General features: G+C 24.5%; 1 protein-coding gene across 2 annotated transcripts; it reads left to right on the top strand.

Moving 5' to 3' along the window:
* The first annotated feature begins 681 nt into the window (after nucleotides 1-681).
* LOC145833252 (polycomb group RING finger protein 3-like) lies at nucleotides 682-6,403 on the top strand. Of its 2 annotated transcripts, none has more exons than XM_082940453.1 (6): nucleotides 682-809; nucleotides 3,308-3,433; nucleotides 4,104-4,259; nucleotides 4,322-4,454; nucleotides 5,134-5,281; nucleotides 5,840-6,403. In XM_082940453.1, exons 2-6 carry the CDS (start codon nucleotides 3,313-3,315, stop codon nucleotides 5,975-5,977), a joined length of 696 nt encoding a protein of 231 aa, XP_082796579.1. In that variant the 5' UTR covers nucleotides 682-809; nucleotides 3,308-3,312; the 3' UTR covers nucleotides 5,978-6,403. The 2 variants fall into 2 exon arrangements, with proteins under 2 accessions (XP_082796579.1, XP_082796574.1); XM_082940448.1 differs by lacking the exon at nucleotides 682-809 and adding an exon at nucleotides 2,888-2,952.
* The last annotated feature ends 10,748 nt before the right edge of the window (nucleotides 6,404-17,151 follow it).

Genomic DNA, 17,151 nt, shown 5'->3' with positions numbered 1-17,151 from the left:
ATTTTTTGTAATTTTTCATATATTATATTGGAGCATTAACTTAGCTCCATTAGCATTTTTTGCAATTTTTAAAAAATGTCCAAACGTTAGATCCAATTATTTCCCTTATCTTTAAAGCTAACTAAAAATTTTTTTTGAAGAACGCTCCTTTGCCTTTAATTTTATAAAATCCTTTGGATTGGGGTTTGACTTTTTGAGTAGGGCCCCTTAGAAAAAATGTTTTTTTTAATAATTTTACTCCAATCAATTTTTTAGCCAGATTTTTTTTAATATTCTTACTTTGCTATGTTTTCAAGGTTTGGTGATTTTTTTTTTTAATTTATAATATTTTAAGAATATTTACAAATATGCCGATCGTAAATTTCAAATACCCTCAATTTTCTAATGGTCACTGCAGCAAAAAAAAAAATTCTAAACATTTTTTAATACACTTGATAATGATTATTTTAAATGTTGCACGCTTTTTTTTATCTTAACTGTTTTTATGTAAGCAAGGCATGACCCATGCACCTTTTACTAAAATTATCAATATTTGAACATGAAATTCCTCATATTTCGTTTATGAGGGATTTCATGTTCAAACAAGAATAAAATTCATACAGTTTAGTTTTGAATAAAGTTCCTAAAAACACCAATAAATATTAAAGATGCATGCATTATTTTGAACTTTGTAGTAAATAAAAATTTATTACTTACTATAAGCAAGTGCGTGCTTTGTAAAGAAAACCTTTAAATACAAAAGGTAAATGTGTAATAAAAAATACTTGGGGTGGTGCTTGCCTTACGTGGATGCCTACTTACTTCTTAAAGTGCGTACCTGATAAATGTATTTATTTTGTTAAAAGCACATTCTAAAATTATGTTTTAACATTAGAGCCTAAATTAAATAAATATAGTTCCAGTTTGATATTGGTGAGACATCATCCTAGTGATGATTACCTATATTTTTGGTGAACACTTTAATTTTCCAAAATGGTCATGAAAGTTTTTTCTTCAGTATGTATGTATAATAAACCTGATTAGGATATACATATACTGAGTTCTTACTTCACTTGATTTTCTTGAATAATCCCATAGAAAAAAGTTGGATAAAATTGAAAAAACTAAAAAATATTAAATTCATGTTACTTTTTTGTCTAGACAAGATTCATATACAATTCTCAAATCGGTCCAGGACACAGTCAATTGTTTTTACTTGTGATTTTTTACCTGCATCAGTAGTTACAAAAAATCAGAAGATGGTTTAAAAAATCTACAAGTTTATTGCATACTTTATTTCAGAGTAACAGAAGTCTGTTAGTTAAAAGTTCACTGAAGAAGGACTGTTGTTTGAAATCGATTTGAACTAAAGTATGCAATAAACTTGTAGATTTTTTAAACCATCTTCTGATTTTTTGTAACTTTTTTGTCTAGTGATGGATCAGTTTTTATATACAGTTGTTTCAGTTCTGGTTTTTTATGTATACTAGTACTTTGTTTTTTTTTGCATAAGTGTCAACCACTAGGATTAAATGTTGCAATGCAAAAAAATTTAATAAGTGTTTTACTCAGATAGTTTTTGAGGCTACCATAAGGACCCATACACCATCTGGCCACACATCAGGTTATAGTATAAAAGCAAAACAAAAAATTCTAATCTTGAGTTTATTAAAGTATATAGTGTACTAGAAGCTTTTTGACAGATTTAATATAGTACGAAGCATCAATAAAACGGCTAAAAATTATAAAGTTTCAGTATATTTGGTTATGGCAATACCTATGTAAATCACTCGTTTTACAGCTTAATCTTATTTTTTAGATTTCCTTAAGGTACAAGTTGGTTTTAACAGCTTTTTAAGATTCAAACTAATTTTTGAGATATAACAGGTTAAATAATTATAATAGGTTCCTTACAAGAGGAGAAAACTAAAACAGTGAATAACTGGGTTGCCCCAAAATCAGTATACTCTGGCTGGATAACCATTAATTTTTTCCATTAGAAAATAACTAAAGACAGCAGGGTTGTCTAATAACCTGGAATCCTGGAAAAAACTGGAACTTGACAATCTAGGCAAAAAACCTAGAATTTAAGAAATTTTGAAAAAAAAAACCTGGAATTTTTAGCAAAAATCACTATAAATCCTGGAACTTAGAAGAGAAATCATGTAAAATCTTGGAATTTTAACAATTTTTAAATATTAAATAGTAAAATCGGGATTTTACACAAAAAATTTATTGTATAAATATTTTTTTTTCATCATCAAAAACTTTCTTATTAGAAAACACATTGAAAGAAGCATTAAGATGTCTTTTCAATTTTATACTATTTAACACAGCTTTTTACCTTAAACTTAATTTGTATGTAAACTCAGAATAGACCCTAGAATAAGTAATTTCAAAAACCTGGAAGAAATTTTGAAAATCTGGAGAAAATTTTCCAAAAACATTTGATAACCCTGAGACAGTTTCAATTTTTTTTTTAATTTCAGGGTAGTTTGAAATTTAAAAGAAACTAAGGATGACTCAGGCCAGTTTATATTTTTAATAAAAACTCAAATAGTTATAATATTTTTTGAAACTCTTAGTCCAGTTTTTTTCTAAATTATAAACGAGATTTAGTTGCTCCAGTTTCAATATATTATAACCAATTTTGTTCAAAAACTTAATTTTGTTGGTAGTAAAAGTTAATTTAATTTTTTATATATTCTTTTCAATAAAATCTATTTCTTTAAAGTTTTTTGAGATAAACACTTCAAATTTTCAGGAAATGTAACTAGCAATTATAACAAAATATGTGTTTTTTTAATTTAAAAATAAAAGTTTTGTTAGCTGAAAACAAAACGGCATTTTTTCTTAAAAGAAAATAAATAATATATAGTTTCCTTAAAGATTATTCTTCTAAATATAGCAAGGAATATATCCTAAATGTTTGAGATATTTTTCTCATTAAATGTTGGAAAAGGTAGATGTTTAGTAAGTTATAAATAACATGGTTAAAGGTTACTGAAAATAAATTTGGATAAGAAGTTTGTGATAAAAAGTTCTAGAAAAATATCTTATTAAAAATTGTACTTGTTTATTTTGAACTTTTTATGTAGAGTTAAATACATTAAAGTTTAGCAGTTTATGGTTTAGTGTAATTTTATGATTTTGGTTTATAAATGATATACAGTAAGTCTATCATTTTTTCTTGGTTTGAAAATATCATTCACTTTAAAAACATTTATCTCATAACAATATTATTAAATTGTATAACAGTAAATATTTTAATTTCAAAATTGTTAAGTATGTTTTTTTTATCAAATAAATTATAGCTAACGTATTTTAGTTCATATGAATAATTTTGAAGAGCAAGAAATTGAAGTAACAAATGAAATACAAAAACTGATTACATGTAGTTTGTGTACAGGCTACTTCATTGATGCAACAACAATAAAAGAATGTCTACACCATTGTAAGTTTCTAAATTAATTTTAAAGTTATGATTACTTGAAACTTATGTATTGTAGTTATAACTAATTATAATAGTTGAAGGCAGTGGTTTTTTTCTTAGTAAAAAAAAGTTTTTTTATGAAGGTCATAATTCTTAGTTCTCTATTTTTAATGAATCTCAAATATAATGTGTTAAAGGCATAGGGGAGGTAAAACACTTTTTTCACAAATTGATCTTATTTTATATAGTTTTTACTAAGCTACAAGATGCTTTTACAGATTAGTTAAGGAATGGGTTAGTTGTTATGACTTTAAATTAGTTATATTTCAGAAATTAATTTCTTTTTTTACTATGAAGATTTTTCAAGATTAAATTAGTAGTGTTTTTAGCATTAAATATACACGAATAAAGACAAAAAATTATACCATAAAAACCTTTATTATTTCCAGAAATTCCTGATAAAACAATAAATGGTAGTTGTAGTTATAGCTTTTACAACTTTGTTTATATTTTTCTTACAATTATAAATGCAGTTATAAACAATATATATAGTTTAATTTGTATTGTTTAGTTTTTCATTTTACCTTTTGACTTAAATTGTTCTTTGAATATTTTTGCAAAAACAAAACAGCATAAAACCTATTTTTGTACAATACTTAAGATATTTTACAATTTCATTATGTTTTTACAGTTTGCAAAACATGCATAGTGAAACATATTCAAAAGGGTAATAATAAATGTCCTACTTGCAAAACACCAATAGCTTCATCTAATCCTTTACAGTATTTGGCATACGACCCAAAAATACAAGAAATTACTTACAAGCTAGTTCCTAATCTGTATAAAGGTAACATATTATTGCTTCAATTTGTTGCAACAGTTATTGATTTAAGAATTGTTCTTATTTAGATGAAAAAGCAAGAAGATTGGACTTTTACAAAATGAGAGGATTACCCCCACAAGAAGAGTATCCAGAATTGCCTACTAAAAGTAATAATTCCAATTTGGAAAGTAAAAAGAAAACTAAAACAAATTATCACAGGTGTTTTAATAAAAAGATTTAAAAAAAAAAAAGGTTTATTAAATGTCCTATATTTTGTTTTATATTTGTAAGTTGGGCTTATTTCTTTTAAATGGAGGTATATGTAAAATGTATAATTTTACTTTTCAACATACTTTGTTAACCTTATTTTAGTCATATCATGTTATTTTGTTTTACACAAATCATGGTTGTTCTTTAATTTATATTTAATTATACGCGGTTTCCAAAAAAACTAGAATCCAAGAAAATATGGAATTTGTCAATTTAGGCAAAAATAGCCTGTAAAAACCTGCAATTTAAAAGTTTAGGCTAAAAAGAAAACCTGTAATTTCAAACAAAAATCACTAAAAAACCTAGATTTATACTTGTTTTGTCACTTATATGTTAATGAAATTTTAATTTGATGCGTAAAATCTATCATGTAATAGAATTATTTTAGTGATATTAATAAGAGTTATCAAAATACACTCTTTAAGTGCTTTCTATATCTTTTCCATGTTGTTATACTATTTAAAACAGTTTTTTCCTTAAGTTTTATACTTAATATGGACTAAAAAAACTTGTTCTTGAAAGAACTTTAGAAAACCTGGAAAGAATTTTCAAAAAACCTTTTGCAACCTTGATACTTAAGAGTTAAAAATAACTATCTTGATTTTTTATATAGCTTTTATTACAACAGAAATGATCAACAAATATTGGTACATCTAAAAGCTTTACATCCCTTGAAAGACTTTTCAGTTGCTAACAAAATATCTACTTCAGCAAATATAACTATTGGATGTCTTAAATCTTTTATTTCAAAGAAAAAGAAGTTAAAAGATATAAATGTAAGTTTGAAACTTTTGATTAACTATGTTTAAAATATTTAAAATGAAAAAAAAAAAATTAATTTCTGGTTATTTTGAATCTTTAAGTTTTTTAATTGTATATGTTGTATAGTATTTGTTTTTTATGTTTAAAAATATTTAAACTTTTTTTTTTTTTTTTGGAAATCTTTGATGAAGCATAAAGAGTAGAAATTATTTCAAAATTTTTATTTTACCCAATATAAACTTCAATAATTGAATATGTTGTAAACGTTAGTAAAAATAACTTAATGCTGAAAGAAGCAGTAAAGTTAAGTTTTCTCAATATATAGAACAAAATTATTTTCAAGCTTAAAGTATTAACATAGTTGCCACTTTTCCAAGAAAGTTTTTTTAAATCTCATTTTAAAATAAAAAACTTTTCTTAACTAAGTGGCAATACTGTGTATGTACATGGTTGCTCTCTTGAGATAGAAATGGTCAGAAGATTTATTTGTTCTGGAAAAAAATTCATTACGTAGTAGCAACCATGTGTAAAGAGATCTTGGGAGTTATAAAATTTAAACATTAATAAAACAGTATGATATCCTGTGCAATGGTGAAATTCTTGGAAAAGATCACACATTAATGTTTATCAAAAAGTCTAGATGGCGTAATAGAAAAAACAACCTTATTCTGCACTATCGAAAGAGCAAAATTAGTCTTAATGTATTTTAAATTCTGGAGATCTATTGATTTAAGAATTATAATTTTTTGAAATTATTTAAATTATAAAAAGTTTGAAGTTGATTTAAGAAAAAAAAACATTTACTTAAAAAAAAACTTAAACATACTCATAAATATATACTAACCCTATATATTTATGACTGTTATAAATATATTTTTGAAAATCAACTTAAAATTTTTTTCTTAATCCTATCTTATACTAACGTTTTAGCTTTTTACAAGTGTTTATATGTTCGACAAACTTTTAAGTAGTATTCATTTTATATTATGAAGTGTAAAAACTAAGTTCAAGTTTTTTAATTATTTTACCTTAAATGTATTTCAAAAAAATTTAGCCTTAAATTGATATTTTAATTATTATTTATCATCTAAAGAGCATGATTTATTTTAATACTTTTTATAAGGCTTGTAAAATTTAAAACTCGATCTAGTCCCAAAGCAGTTTTTAGCTAAAAATTTTAATATTTTTAAACAGCTCGAGCTTACCTTAATTAAAACACTACTTAATTTTATTGTCGAATAACTGTATGTTTTTTTACATTTAGTTAATACGAGGTAAATGTTTTCTATGTTATTAATTAAGGATAAACAAAATTCGCTAATATTATTTTTTGATTTCTATTTATTTTGAAAATGTTTTAAAAACAAACGCTTTATTTTAGTATGCAATTTAATTAAAAGTAATTAAATAGTTTATGAAATTTTTAATTTTCATTCTTAAAGTATTGACTTTTCCTAAAGTATATAATTTGACTATTTCTTGTGGTTCAAAAATAATCTATGCATAATTTTTTAAATATCTAATGCATACACTTTTTTTTAAACTACTTTATTTCTGCTAAAATATTCAAAAATTACACATAGTGTCTTATATTTTTTGACTGTACAACTTTTTATTAGAATAAAGTTTAGTATTTAGTCAGAAGTTTGCTTACTTATGTTTAATTCAAATATTTTGGTGATTAATTGAATTTAACAAGTTTTTTTTATAATATATGTGTCTACTCCATACAGTAGAATCATTTTTTTAATAATTACTTTTGGACATTGTTATAACTACTAATTGCATTTGAATGAACTTAAATCTGTATCAAGTTATACCACTTTGTTTTCTAAAAGTTTGGTTAAAAATAAATACTGTATTATACATGTTATTACGCAAAAAAAAAAATCAAGTTAAATAATGTTTATCAAAAGTAACTTAAATTTAAAATAAAATATTTTACTCCATTCCCATAAAATATTTTGAAGAGCTGAGACTGAATTATGATTACATAATTTAAAATTACGACAGTTCAAATTCTTTTGATATATTTAAGGACCCAGATCTCACAATTGAAAATGCTCATGTAAGTTTGATTTATAAGATATGGTGGTAAAAATATTAATGATCTACTAAATGTTTTAAGTTATATGTAGTTTCAATAGAGAACAAACTTATAAAATTTAATTATTATAATACCATTAATTAGTAAAAATTTTTTAGTACATAAAACAAAGTATTATTATTTATGTATTAATAATAGTAAATACTATTTTTTAAAGCACAATGTTATTGTCTAAATCAGCGACTATTAACCTGCGGTAAATTTTCTTTACTCAAGTTATGCAAATTAATGTTTATTAGTTATCTTTTTAATTTATAAGTTAGTATTTAACTGTAACTTTTTTTGTTAAGTTAAATAAACTCTTTAAATCTCACAATTTTTTTTATTAAAAAGCTTGAAGTTCAAAAATAAAATGTTTCTCAAATATAAACACTATTTTGTACATTGGGGGTAAATTTGATAATTACCTTCCCAAAAAGGGGTAAAATATTTTTAAAATATTGGATCTTTTTTTAAGTTTCTCGCACGCTGTAGAAGAATGAAAAGTGCCCCATAATTTGACGGGCCTCGGCTATCAACACAATTGTGTTATATTATGAAAACAGTGAATCTTTAATTATCAGTTGAAGCGTGTGAATGAAACAGGGTGCTGAAGAAGATTCTAAAAACATACCAGCCTTCATGTTAAATGTATTGTCACGCAGAAAAACGTGAATTCGATTCATATTAATACCCCAATTTTCAAGTATCTCCTTAATGTTTTCACAAATATAAAAGCCAGTGTGAGAACCTTCTATTTCTTTACAGTGCAAAGTTCGGTATTTTTACTCAAAGCTTTCATTCAACCAATGTGCTGATAAAAAAGATATGATTTATTTGTCCATATGTCACTTGTAAATGACAAAAACGAAGCTTCTGATAATTTTAAGTTTATAAATAAAACTAAATTATAGAGTCAGTAGAAGAATTCAGTCTTTAAGTTAACAATTCACTATTTTAACTTCAATGGATGTATGTTTACAACAAATGATTGAATTAACTTTAATTAGTCTATTTCGCTTGACTAGATTTATATATATTAAATATTTAAAACACAATAAACTAAATATATAAAACTGAAAGAAACTGTTAGTGGGAAACAAAGTCATTCCAAACTAACTGAATATGGATTTTTTTTTAATTCGGATCCAAGCAAAAAATAGTCGGATTGGGATCTTGGATCCGATAGATCACTAATCAAAAGAAAAAATAGCTACCAATTTAGCTATAATCTATTAAAATTGAAACTTCTTTATCTTATCACAAAGTATTAAAATTTAAAAAACTTCCTGTAAGATCTAGTTCAAAAATCACCAAACTACAGGCTAAATGCGGGCCATAAAAGGTAAAAGGGCAATAATAAAAATATTATTTTACACTAAATATTCAAGGTTCTGAAATGATGAGCATAAAAAAATTTAATTAGGTAAATTTCACGGGAATTTCGAGACTTACACTAGATATTTTGGGTCTGTTATGAAGAGTAAAAACTACAACTGCGGCACGCTAATATATTTTATTTCGAAGTTTAGCCCGCGACCACAAAATGCCTGCCGACCTCTAGTCTAGCTAATATGATTAAATAAAAAGGATTTTTTTTAACGAATAATAAACAATAAGACAGAATTATTATAATATAATCTAAGCTGTCGAAATTTAAAACTTCAGAATTTGAACTATCGTGCAGCCCTAAATACTTTTGCTTGAAAAACAAACTTAAAAGAAATTTAGTTCGATTAGTTTTATAGGTATATATAGTTAACAATATTTTAAAGTTTACTCAATTTATAATTTTTCATAAAATTATAATACACAAGAAAGCTTCTTTGTGTCAACAGGATAGTAGTGCTAATTGTTTATGGGTCTGTAAGGTCTGAGAGCTCTTTTAAGAAAATTTAACTAAGAGGTTTTATTCACATAGGAATTGATAAGACTTCTTCTATGAGTTTAAAAAGTGACATAGACTTCCTTTACGTATTAACTAAATGTTAAATACCTTGGTTTAGCAGATATTAATAAGAAATTAACTTAAAAATAACGGGGTAACACTTTGAGACACTAATGAGACAACTCCCTTGTTTAGAAATTTTTCTGTTAAAAATGCACTTTTTTGTTTTGTACTTCTATTAAAGGTTTTTTCCCGGTATATCTGCAACCATTTGTAAAGGTATTGAGTTTCCAAGCAATGAATAAAATGCGGGTCATAAACAAATCCTTTTTAAGCAACTTTAGTGCTATACTTTTTTTTAAGTTTTTTTTTTTGGCATGATTTGTAATTATATCCTTTGTTTTCTTAACAGCATAGTTACCAGATTTTAATTAGAAAAAAGAAGCCACACGTATTTAAAATAAATATTAAATTTAAAATTCTGACATCTTTGCTTCATAGTACTTATAGCTGGGAAAAGAAAAGTTTTCAAATTGTTTATTTGAACAATATGTTAAAATTTTCATAAAGTGCACGATGTGCGATCACTTGTTTTAGCTTCAGAGCAGGCAATATTAGACAAAAATTGTTTATAATCCGTCCTAGCAGTATTATTAATTTTTTGTACTGCTCTACGTAACAAGTTTTATAAGATCCTGGTCCTTCTTTTAAAAAAGACCCGAATTCTGTTGTTTAAAAAAAGCAAGAGTCATATTTTAATAGATATATAACGTCTGTACTTTAAAAACAATCACACTAGATGTAAAACAAAGTATTCTTTGTAGAACTCAATTAATCTATCAAGCACAAACAAATACACAGTACAGTGCTTATTAACTTATCCAGACACGTTGGGCACGATTTTTCTGTAAACATGTCCGGTTAACCAAAATTCCGGATAAGTACGAAAAATCAGTTTTTTTTCATATAATAATATAACTGCTGCATATAATACAATGCATAATAAACGTGTTATGGTAAAAAAAAATACATAGTAATTGTGAGTAATACATAGTAAAATGATAAATAATAAAAGCTAAATTTTAAGTTAGTTAGTTTATTTTTTCTAAGGTAGAACACATCAGACTTACTAACCCTCTGCAACGATATACGTTTTTGAGGGTCAAGCAAGTAAAATTCATCATTTGTAACTCCACCTGCCCTTACTATTATTTAAAAAAAAAGATTAATTTTGTTTAAGAGAAAATATAAATTTTGTTTATCTTTAAAAACAAAAAATGATGTAAACCTATCTCTCTAAGTGAAAAAAAACTTTTTAAACAAAGAAAAAAAAACAGACATAAAGAAAAACGAAAAACTTTGACTAAGTTTAAAACCAATTTAACGGAAACATATCATTTCTAAGAAACTAGTTTTTATTGTAAGTTTTGCTAAAATAAGAAAGAATAGACGTATGTTTAATAGTTTTTTCACGTTTTTCAGCAGAAAAATTTCGGAATTTATAAAATCACTTGAAATTTTCTTACAGCATGAAAGCTTAAATATTTGTATCATGTTAGTGTTTTTTATTGAAATTTTTTTGATTTTTTTTTTAAACGAAACAGTCCAGATAAGTGAATAAGCACTGTACTAGATACATACTAATAGAAATTTTAAGTTGTGTATAATTTAGGTTTACAAACTATTTTTCTTAAATTACAAAACTATCCAATGATAAATCCAAAAACTATTTTTTAATTGGCAAGTGATTAAGTATTTGAAACAACAAAGTCTTGTTGACTTGTTTATAGTAATCTTGTTTCATAGTTATGAAACATTTGAGTAGTGCAGTGATTTAACTGTTTATGAATTTATTTAGTCTTTGCATACTTTTTCAATTTTTATGTTAGGATAAAACAACTTATTTAGTCTGTAGATCAGATGTAAAAAAAATTGTATAAAACGGGTCAGATTTGTTAAAAGTATACTTTTCCGTATACTTTGCATTTACTTTTTGCGTATACTTATTAAAGTTAATTATGTCTATAGAGAAAGCTCAACTGGTAGAAGCCAAAAGAAAACAAAATAAAATATTACACTTTGAATTTACAAAAACACATAGTATTTCATACACTGGGTAAAGTTGAGAAATTAGTATATAATAAACAATTTATAGATAAAACTATTTATATCAATTTAGTTATTAAAAAGACGAATATGTGATGGCGACAGAACAAAATTGTAATTACGATAACATTTTATTGATATTTTATATTAACTATACTTTTCAGTATTCAAAAACTTAATAACCTTCTCAAATACTAAATATTCGTAAGTATATAAAAAGGAATAAAGTTATTAAATTTACCTATATACAATTTGCATAAAATGACAAAAAGACTTAAAAAATACCTAAAACGGCTATTAAACTTAAAGTTCAGGTGGATTTTCATATCTGCTGCGTCAGCAAAAAAGTTTTTTTTTTGTATTAATTTTTAAATATTAAAACTTTATTTTGTGATTCATTTTTAATATGTTTGGGTTTGGTATGTTAGGGATAAGGGTATGAATAAAAAAAGGTTTTAAAAAAGTTGCTGACTAAGCATATATGTAACCAGACTAACCTTTAAGCATACTTTCTACCTAAAATATGAACATGATAGCAATCTATAAATATAAGTTCAGGTAAAATTGGCGAGATGCCTGCATTAACTGAGAAACTGACGCAAATTAATTTGGCAGAAAGAAACGTACGTCAGTTTGAATGAAGCAAGTATTTTGTAACTTAGTGTTATTAAACTCAAATATGTTAGATTTTTTTAGATCTTTTTTAAACAAATTTATTAGTAATCTAAGGTTTTAAACTAGTATAGCTCGATTAAAAATTGTAAACATTGGTTATTTCATAATATCCAGATTCCAGATACTTGTATTTATTGCAATACAATACTTTGTATAATGAGTCAATTATATGATTATAAAAACTTAAGAAAAAAAAAACGATTAAGTTATGAAACGTTAACTAGGATCTTAACATATTATCATTAGAATGTAGATAGTCTTACGTATATAAAAAATAGTTAGTCAACAACCATATCTGTGTTACATACACTAACAGAAAGTTAAAGATGTTATTTTTCCTAATGCTTTATTCAATTTAAAAAATACAGTAAGTAAATAAAAAAACATCAAACCATACATGAAGTTATGAAGCAAAGTATAAGAAACTAGACTAAACAAACATATAAAAGAAAAGAAAAAAGACCTAAAGGGCTTCACACCATTAAGTATTAACTAAAAAAAATAACTAGTGAAATCTTAAAACGTTAATTAACTTTTAAATATTAAATGGTTATATTTATTACAAACAAAAGTCATTGTGTATCATACGCAACTTGGGAAATTGCTGGTTGTTTTAAGAAGAAAATAAAAGATTAAATGTAACTTTTTATCAAATTATACAAATTGCCTACTTTAACCTTTTAGAACTTCTGTTCTTGACCACAACTTTATCTCTTGCTGGCCTGATTCGCTTAAAATGTCTTTTCTATATTTCAGAATGCAATAATAAGTATACTGGTGGCTATTGTAAAACAAGAAGAAATAGGTGTTTGTAAACAAGCATAATCATGAAATTTCCAAATACTTGCAATGCGTGACGAGCATAAAGTTAATTTTATAGGCAAATTTATAAATTTTTAAAAAAACATAAAACTTTAATGTCAATTATTTTCCTTATCTTAAAAGCTATCTAAAACTTTTTTATTTTATTTTAGAGAACGCACCTTTGTCTTAAATTTAAGAAACAAAAAATTGGTTTGGGGTTTGAATTATTTCATGGTGTCCCTCCAAAAATAAAGGTTTTTTTTCTTTTTTTCATTCATATTGCTTTATAATCAAAAATAGTTTTTTTTTTTAATTTTTTTTTTGATTTCCCTTAGTTTGCATGTTATTTAAACTCTTAAATAGTTATTTTATAAATAATGTTAATATCTTTTACGATTTGGCCCCAAAACAAAATGATGTATATTACACTATCATTTGCCTTGGCCATTTCCTGGATAAAAAATTGATAAAAGGAAAAAAACAATTAATAAGAATGTGAATTACAACAAATTTAATTAAATTGTTATAGTTTAATTAAATTTGTTGTAATTCACATTCTTTTTTTTTTTTTCCTTTTATCAATTTTTTATCTAGGAAATGGCCAAGGCAAATGATAGTGTAATATACATCATTTTGTTTTGGGGCCAAATCGTAAAAGATATCAACATTATTTATAAAATAACTATTTAAGAGTTTAAATAACATGCAAACTAAGGGAAATCAAAAAAAAAAATTTTTTGCTATAAGGCAATATGAATGAAAAAAAAAAAAACCTTTATTTTTGGAGGGACCCCATGAAATAATTCAAACCCCAAACCAATTTTTTTTCTTAAATTTAAGACAAAGGTGCGTTCTCTAAAATAAAATAAAAAAATTTTAGATAGCTTTTAAGATAAGGAAAATAATTGACATTAAAGTTTTATGTTTTTTTTTAAATTTATAAATTTGCCTATAAAATTAACTTTATGCTCGTCCCTTTATTTTTGGAGGGACCCCATGAAATAATTCAAACCCCCAAACCAATTTTTTTTTCTTAAATTTAAGACAAAGGTGCGTTCTCTAAAAAAAAATAAAAATTTTTAGATAGCTTTTAAGATAAGGAAAATAATTGACATTAAAGTTTTATGTTTTTTGAAAAATTTGTAAATTTGCCTATAAAATTAACTTTATGCTCGTCAATGCGTGCACCGTTTCCTGGTAGAAATTTTAAAAGCTGTATACTTTAAACCTTTTTTACAAAAGTATCTTCGTTTAACTCCTATTCGCATTCAAACCAGGGGCGTGTTTTGACTGGTTTCCTATTTCCTGTGAACTCCCTGAAAAACAAAAAAAAAAGAAAAAAAGATTCTTATAATATCACTAAAAACGTTGTTTATTGACTTTGTTTTGGTCATTTAATAAACTTTTAATAATGAATGTTGAATTTATAACACTGAAAGATTATAAGTTTCCTAAACAAAAAATGCTCGTTTTCGCCCAGCTGAAATAGTTTTAAAATAAAATTTTAGTTGTTACGTGATGGTAGGTAAAAGTTTTAAAGTAGCATTTTTTTCTGGGAAACTCTTTACTAAGATGCTCTTAGTTCCCATTATAAATTGTTACATAGTGTAAATAACTTTTGGTTGAGTATTGTTTTTCAACTAGTAAGTACAATTTTACTTAAAAAATGTCCAATATAATCACTAAAGTTTTATTTTACTTAGTTGATTCATAAGAAAAGTTCAATTCAGAGAGTTTACAAAATCATCTTTAGACCATTACACCACCTGGCAATTTGTTCTTATATCATTCAACGGTATTTTATTATTTTTATTTAAGTTATTTTATTTTTGTATATCTGTTGGCCTCAAAATTGATTCTTAATTTTTGAAATTTTTAACTCAGAGAGATTTCAAAATCATCATTAGAATCCCTACACCATCAGGCAAACATTTATTAAAGTTTAAAGATATTTTAATTTAATTGTATGAGTCTAAACATTTTTTCTAATGAAATTTCAAATTTTGTAGATTAAATTACTTGAAAAAAATATTTTTATCATAAATAGATATGTAAATGTAAAGAGTTTAAAATTTAAAAGAAAAATTTGTAAGAACTCCATCTATACTAACATTTAAATCAAAATTGAAATTCTCTTTATGAAAATTTATTCTAGTGTTAGTTATTTTTTACTATTGTTTCCTGATAAATAAGTTATTTTTTTATAAAGTAAGTTAGTTATGTCTGTAACAGTTGAAGAAATAAAAAAACAATTGTTTTTTAAACCTAAAATCGGAAGAAAAAATTCAAATTAAATATATAATATTTTTCTATTACTACTTATATGTTTTTTTTTATTTCTAAGCAGAAAAAAGCATTTTAAGCAGTTTTTCGGCTAAATATTGCGTACTTAACTGGCAGTGCATACCTAAGAAACGCGTACTTAACCGGCAAATTAAGAACAAAAAAAAAATTGTAAACTCCCTTTGAAAAATATCTAGACACGCCCCTGATTCAAACCTTTACTCTAATAAAAATAATGAAGTTTACACGCGCTTGTTTGTTTTATTTTTCCTATAGTTTTTTTTTTATAAACTGACTAAGTTTGTGAACAAAAATATATTTCTTAATTATATCTAAGAAGATTTAATTTTGAATTTGTAAAATCTAAGTAAACATTTATTTTATAGTCAGAAACAAGTACAAGTATCAACAATAACAAGTAATTGTTGTTTAAAATAAAATAAAATGAAAGTTTATTAAAGTTTTGCATACTTCTCCAAGCAAACTAAACATTTGTTCTGATAACTTTAAACAAAAGTAGTAACTTGTTATTAATAATGAATTTAACTACATTACAGAAGAAAAATTCTAAAAAATTTATATTGCATACAAAGTAGATAAAGTTAAAATACTAAAATTTTTAAATAAATTACAAAAAAGTAAGTATTTTAAATAATTTTTTAATTATACTAATATAACTAACATTTAAATTTTTTCAAAGCTTAGTAAAAAGCATAGTTGTTTGATTTTGTACAGATTAACTTTTTTTTATCGTTATAGATAATGTATATTACACCACTTAAATATTAACTCAAAATAACAAAACACTAATATTAATACTTACATATGTTTTATTTTTATTGATATAATATTCATGGTAAGTCAAATTATAATTTATTTTACTTTTATTTTTCTTTTAGTTAATCGCTCTGTATTATGTTTTACAACTCTTTTTGTGTCTGATGAGCTGCTCATTCCAACAAACGCTTATTAAGTATTCAGGTGGCATAGTTGCCAGATAAGCTTCGAGTTAATCGCCTCACAATAACTCAAGCATAAAATTAAAGTTTAAAATACTATTTTATGTACTTGCCTGACAGGGTTGTCAAAATGGTAATGCTGTTATTGCCATGCAAGTTAAGCAATGGGGCATAAATTTTTCATATGTTTTAAATTAAAATTTCACTCTTGAGTAAATAAAGCAATTCGCTTTTACATGTATAGCCCTAAAATATTCAGTAATTGAGTTTGTTGAGCAGTTGTTAACATTTTATTAAGTTTTAAGAAATAAATTATTTATTTTTACTTTGCTTTTGACTTTATATTTACAACTTCTTTCATTAGTTTAAATTGAATTATTATATCTAAAAAAAAAATTGAAATTGTTAAACATACTTAAGTGAAACTAACTTTCAACTTTAAAAAATTTCAAAGACAGGTTTTTAGCCCACGTAAGCTTTTAATATTAAGGTAGTCCTTAATCCTTATCAAATGGATTACATACAGCAATGACAAAAAAACCCATAATGTCTCCTAGTTGTTAAAAACTTCAATTTCTACATTTATAGTTTAGAATACGAGCATAAAGTTATTGTTATAGGAAAATTTATTAATTTTTCAAAAAACATAAAACTTTAATGTCAATTATTTTACTTATCTTAAAAGCTATCTAAAAAATTTTTTTTTTATTATAGAGAACGCACCTTTGCCTTTAATTAAAAAAAAAAATATTTAATTTGGGGTTGGAATTATTTCATGGGGTCCCTCGAAAAATAAAGGTTTTTTTTCGTTTTTTTTCATCAAATGATATTAGAACCAAAAATAAATATTTTTTTTTAATTTTTTTTTTTGATTTCCCTTAGTTTGCATGTTATTAAAATTAGTAAATAGTTATTTTATAAATAATGTTAATATCTTTTACGATTTGGCCGAAAATCAAAATGTAGTATATTACACTATCATTTGCCTTGGCCATTTCCTAGATAAAAAATTGATAAAAGGAAAAAAAAAGTTAATAAGAATGTGAATATACAACAAATTTAATTAAATTATTTTATTTTAAT

This window comes from Thalia democratica, chromosome 1, assembly GCF_965202585.1.
Source record: "Thalia democratica chromosome 1, ktThaDemo2.hap1.1, whole genome shotgun sequence".
Lineage (NCBI taxonomy): Eukaryota > Metazoa > Chordata > Thaliacea > Salpida > Salpidae > Thalia > Thalia democratica.
The sequence above is the reverse complement of the archived record's forward strand: the minus strand, read 5'-3'. Positions and strand labels throughout refer to the sequence as shown.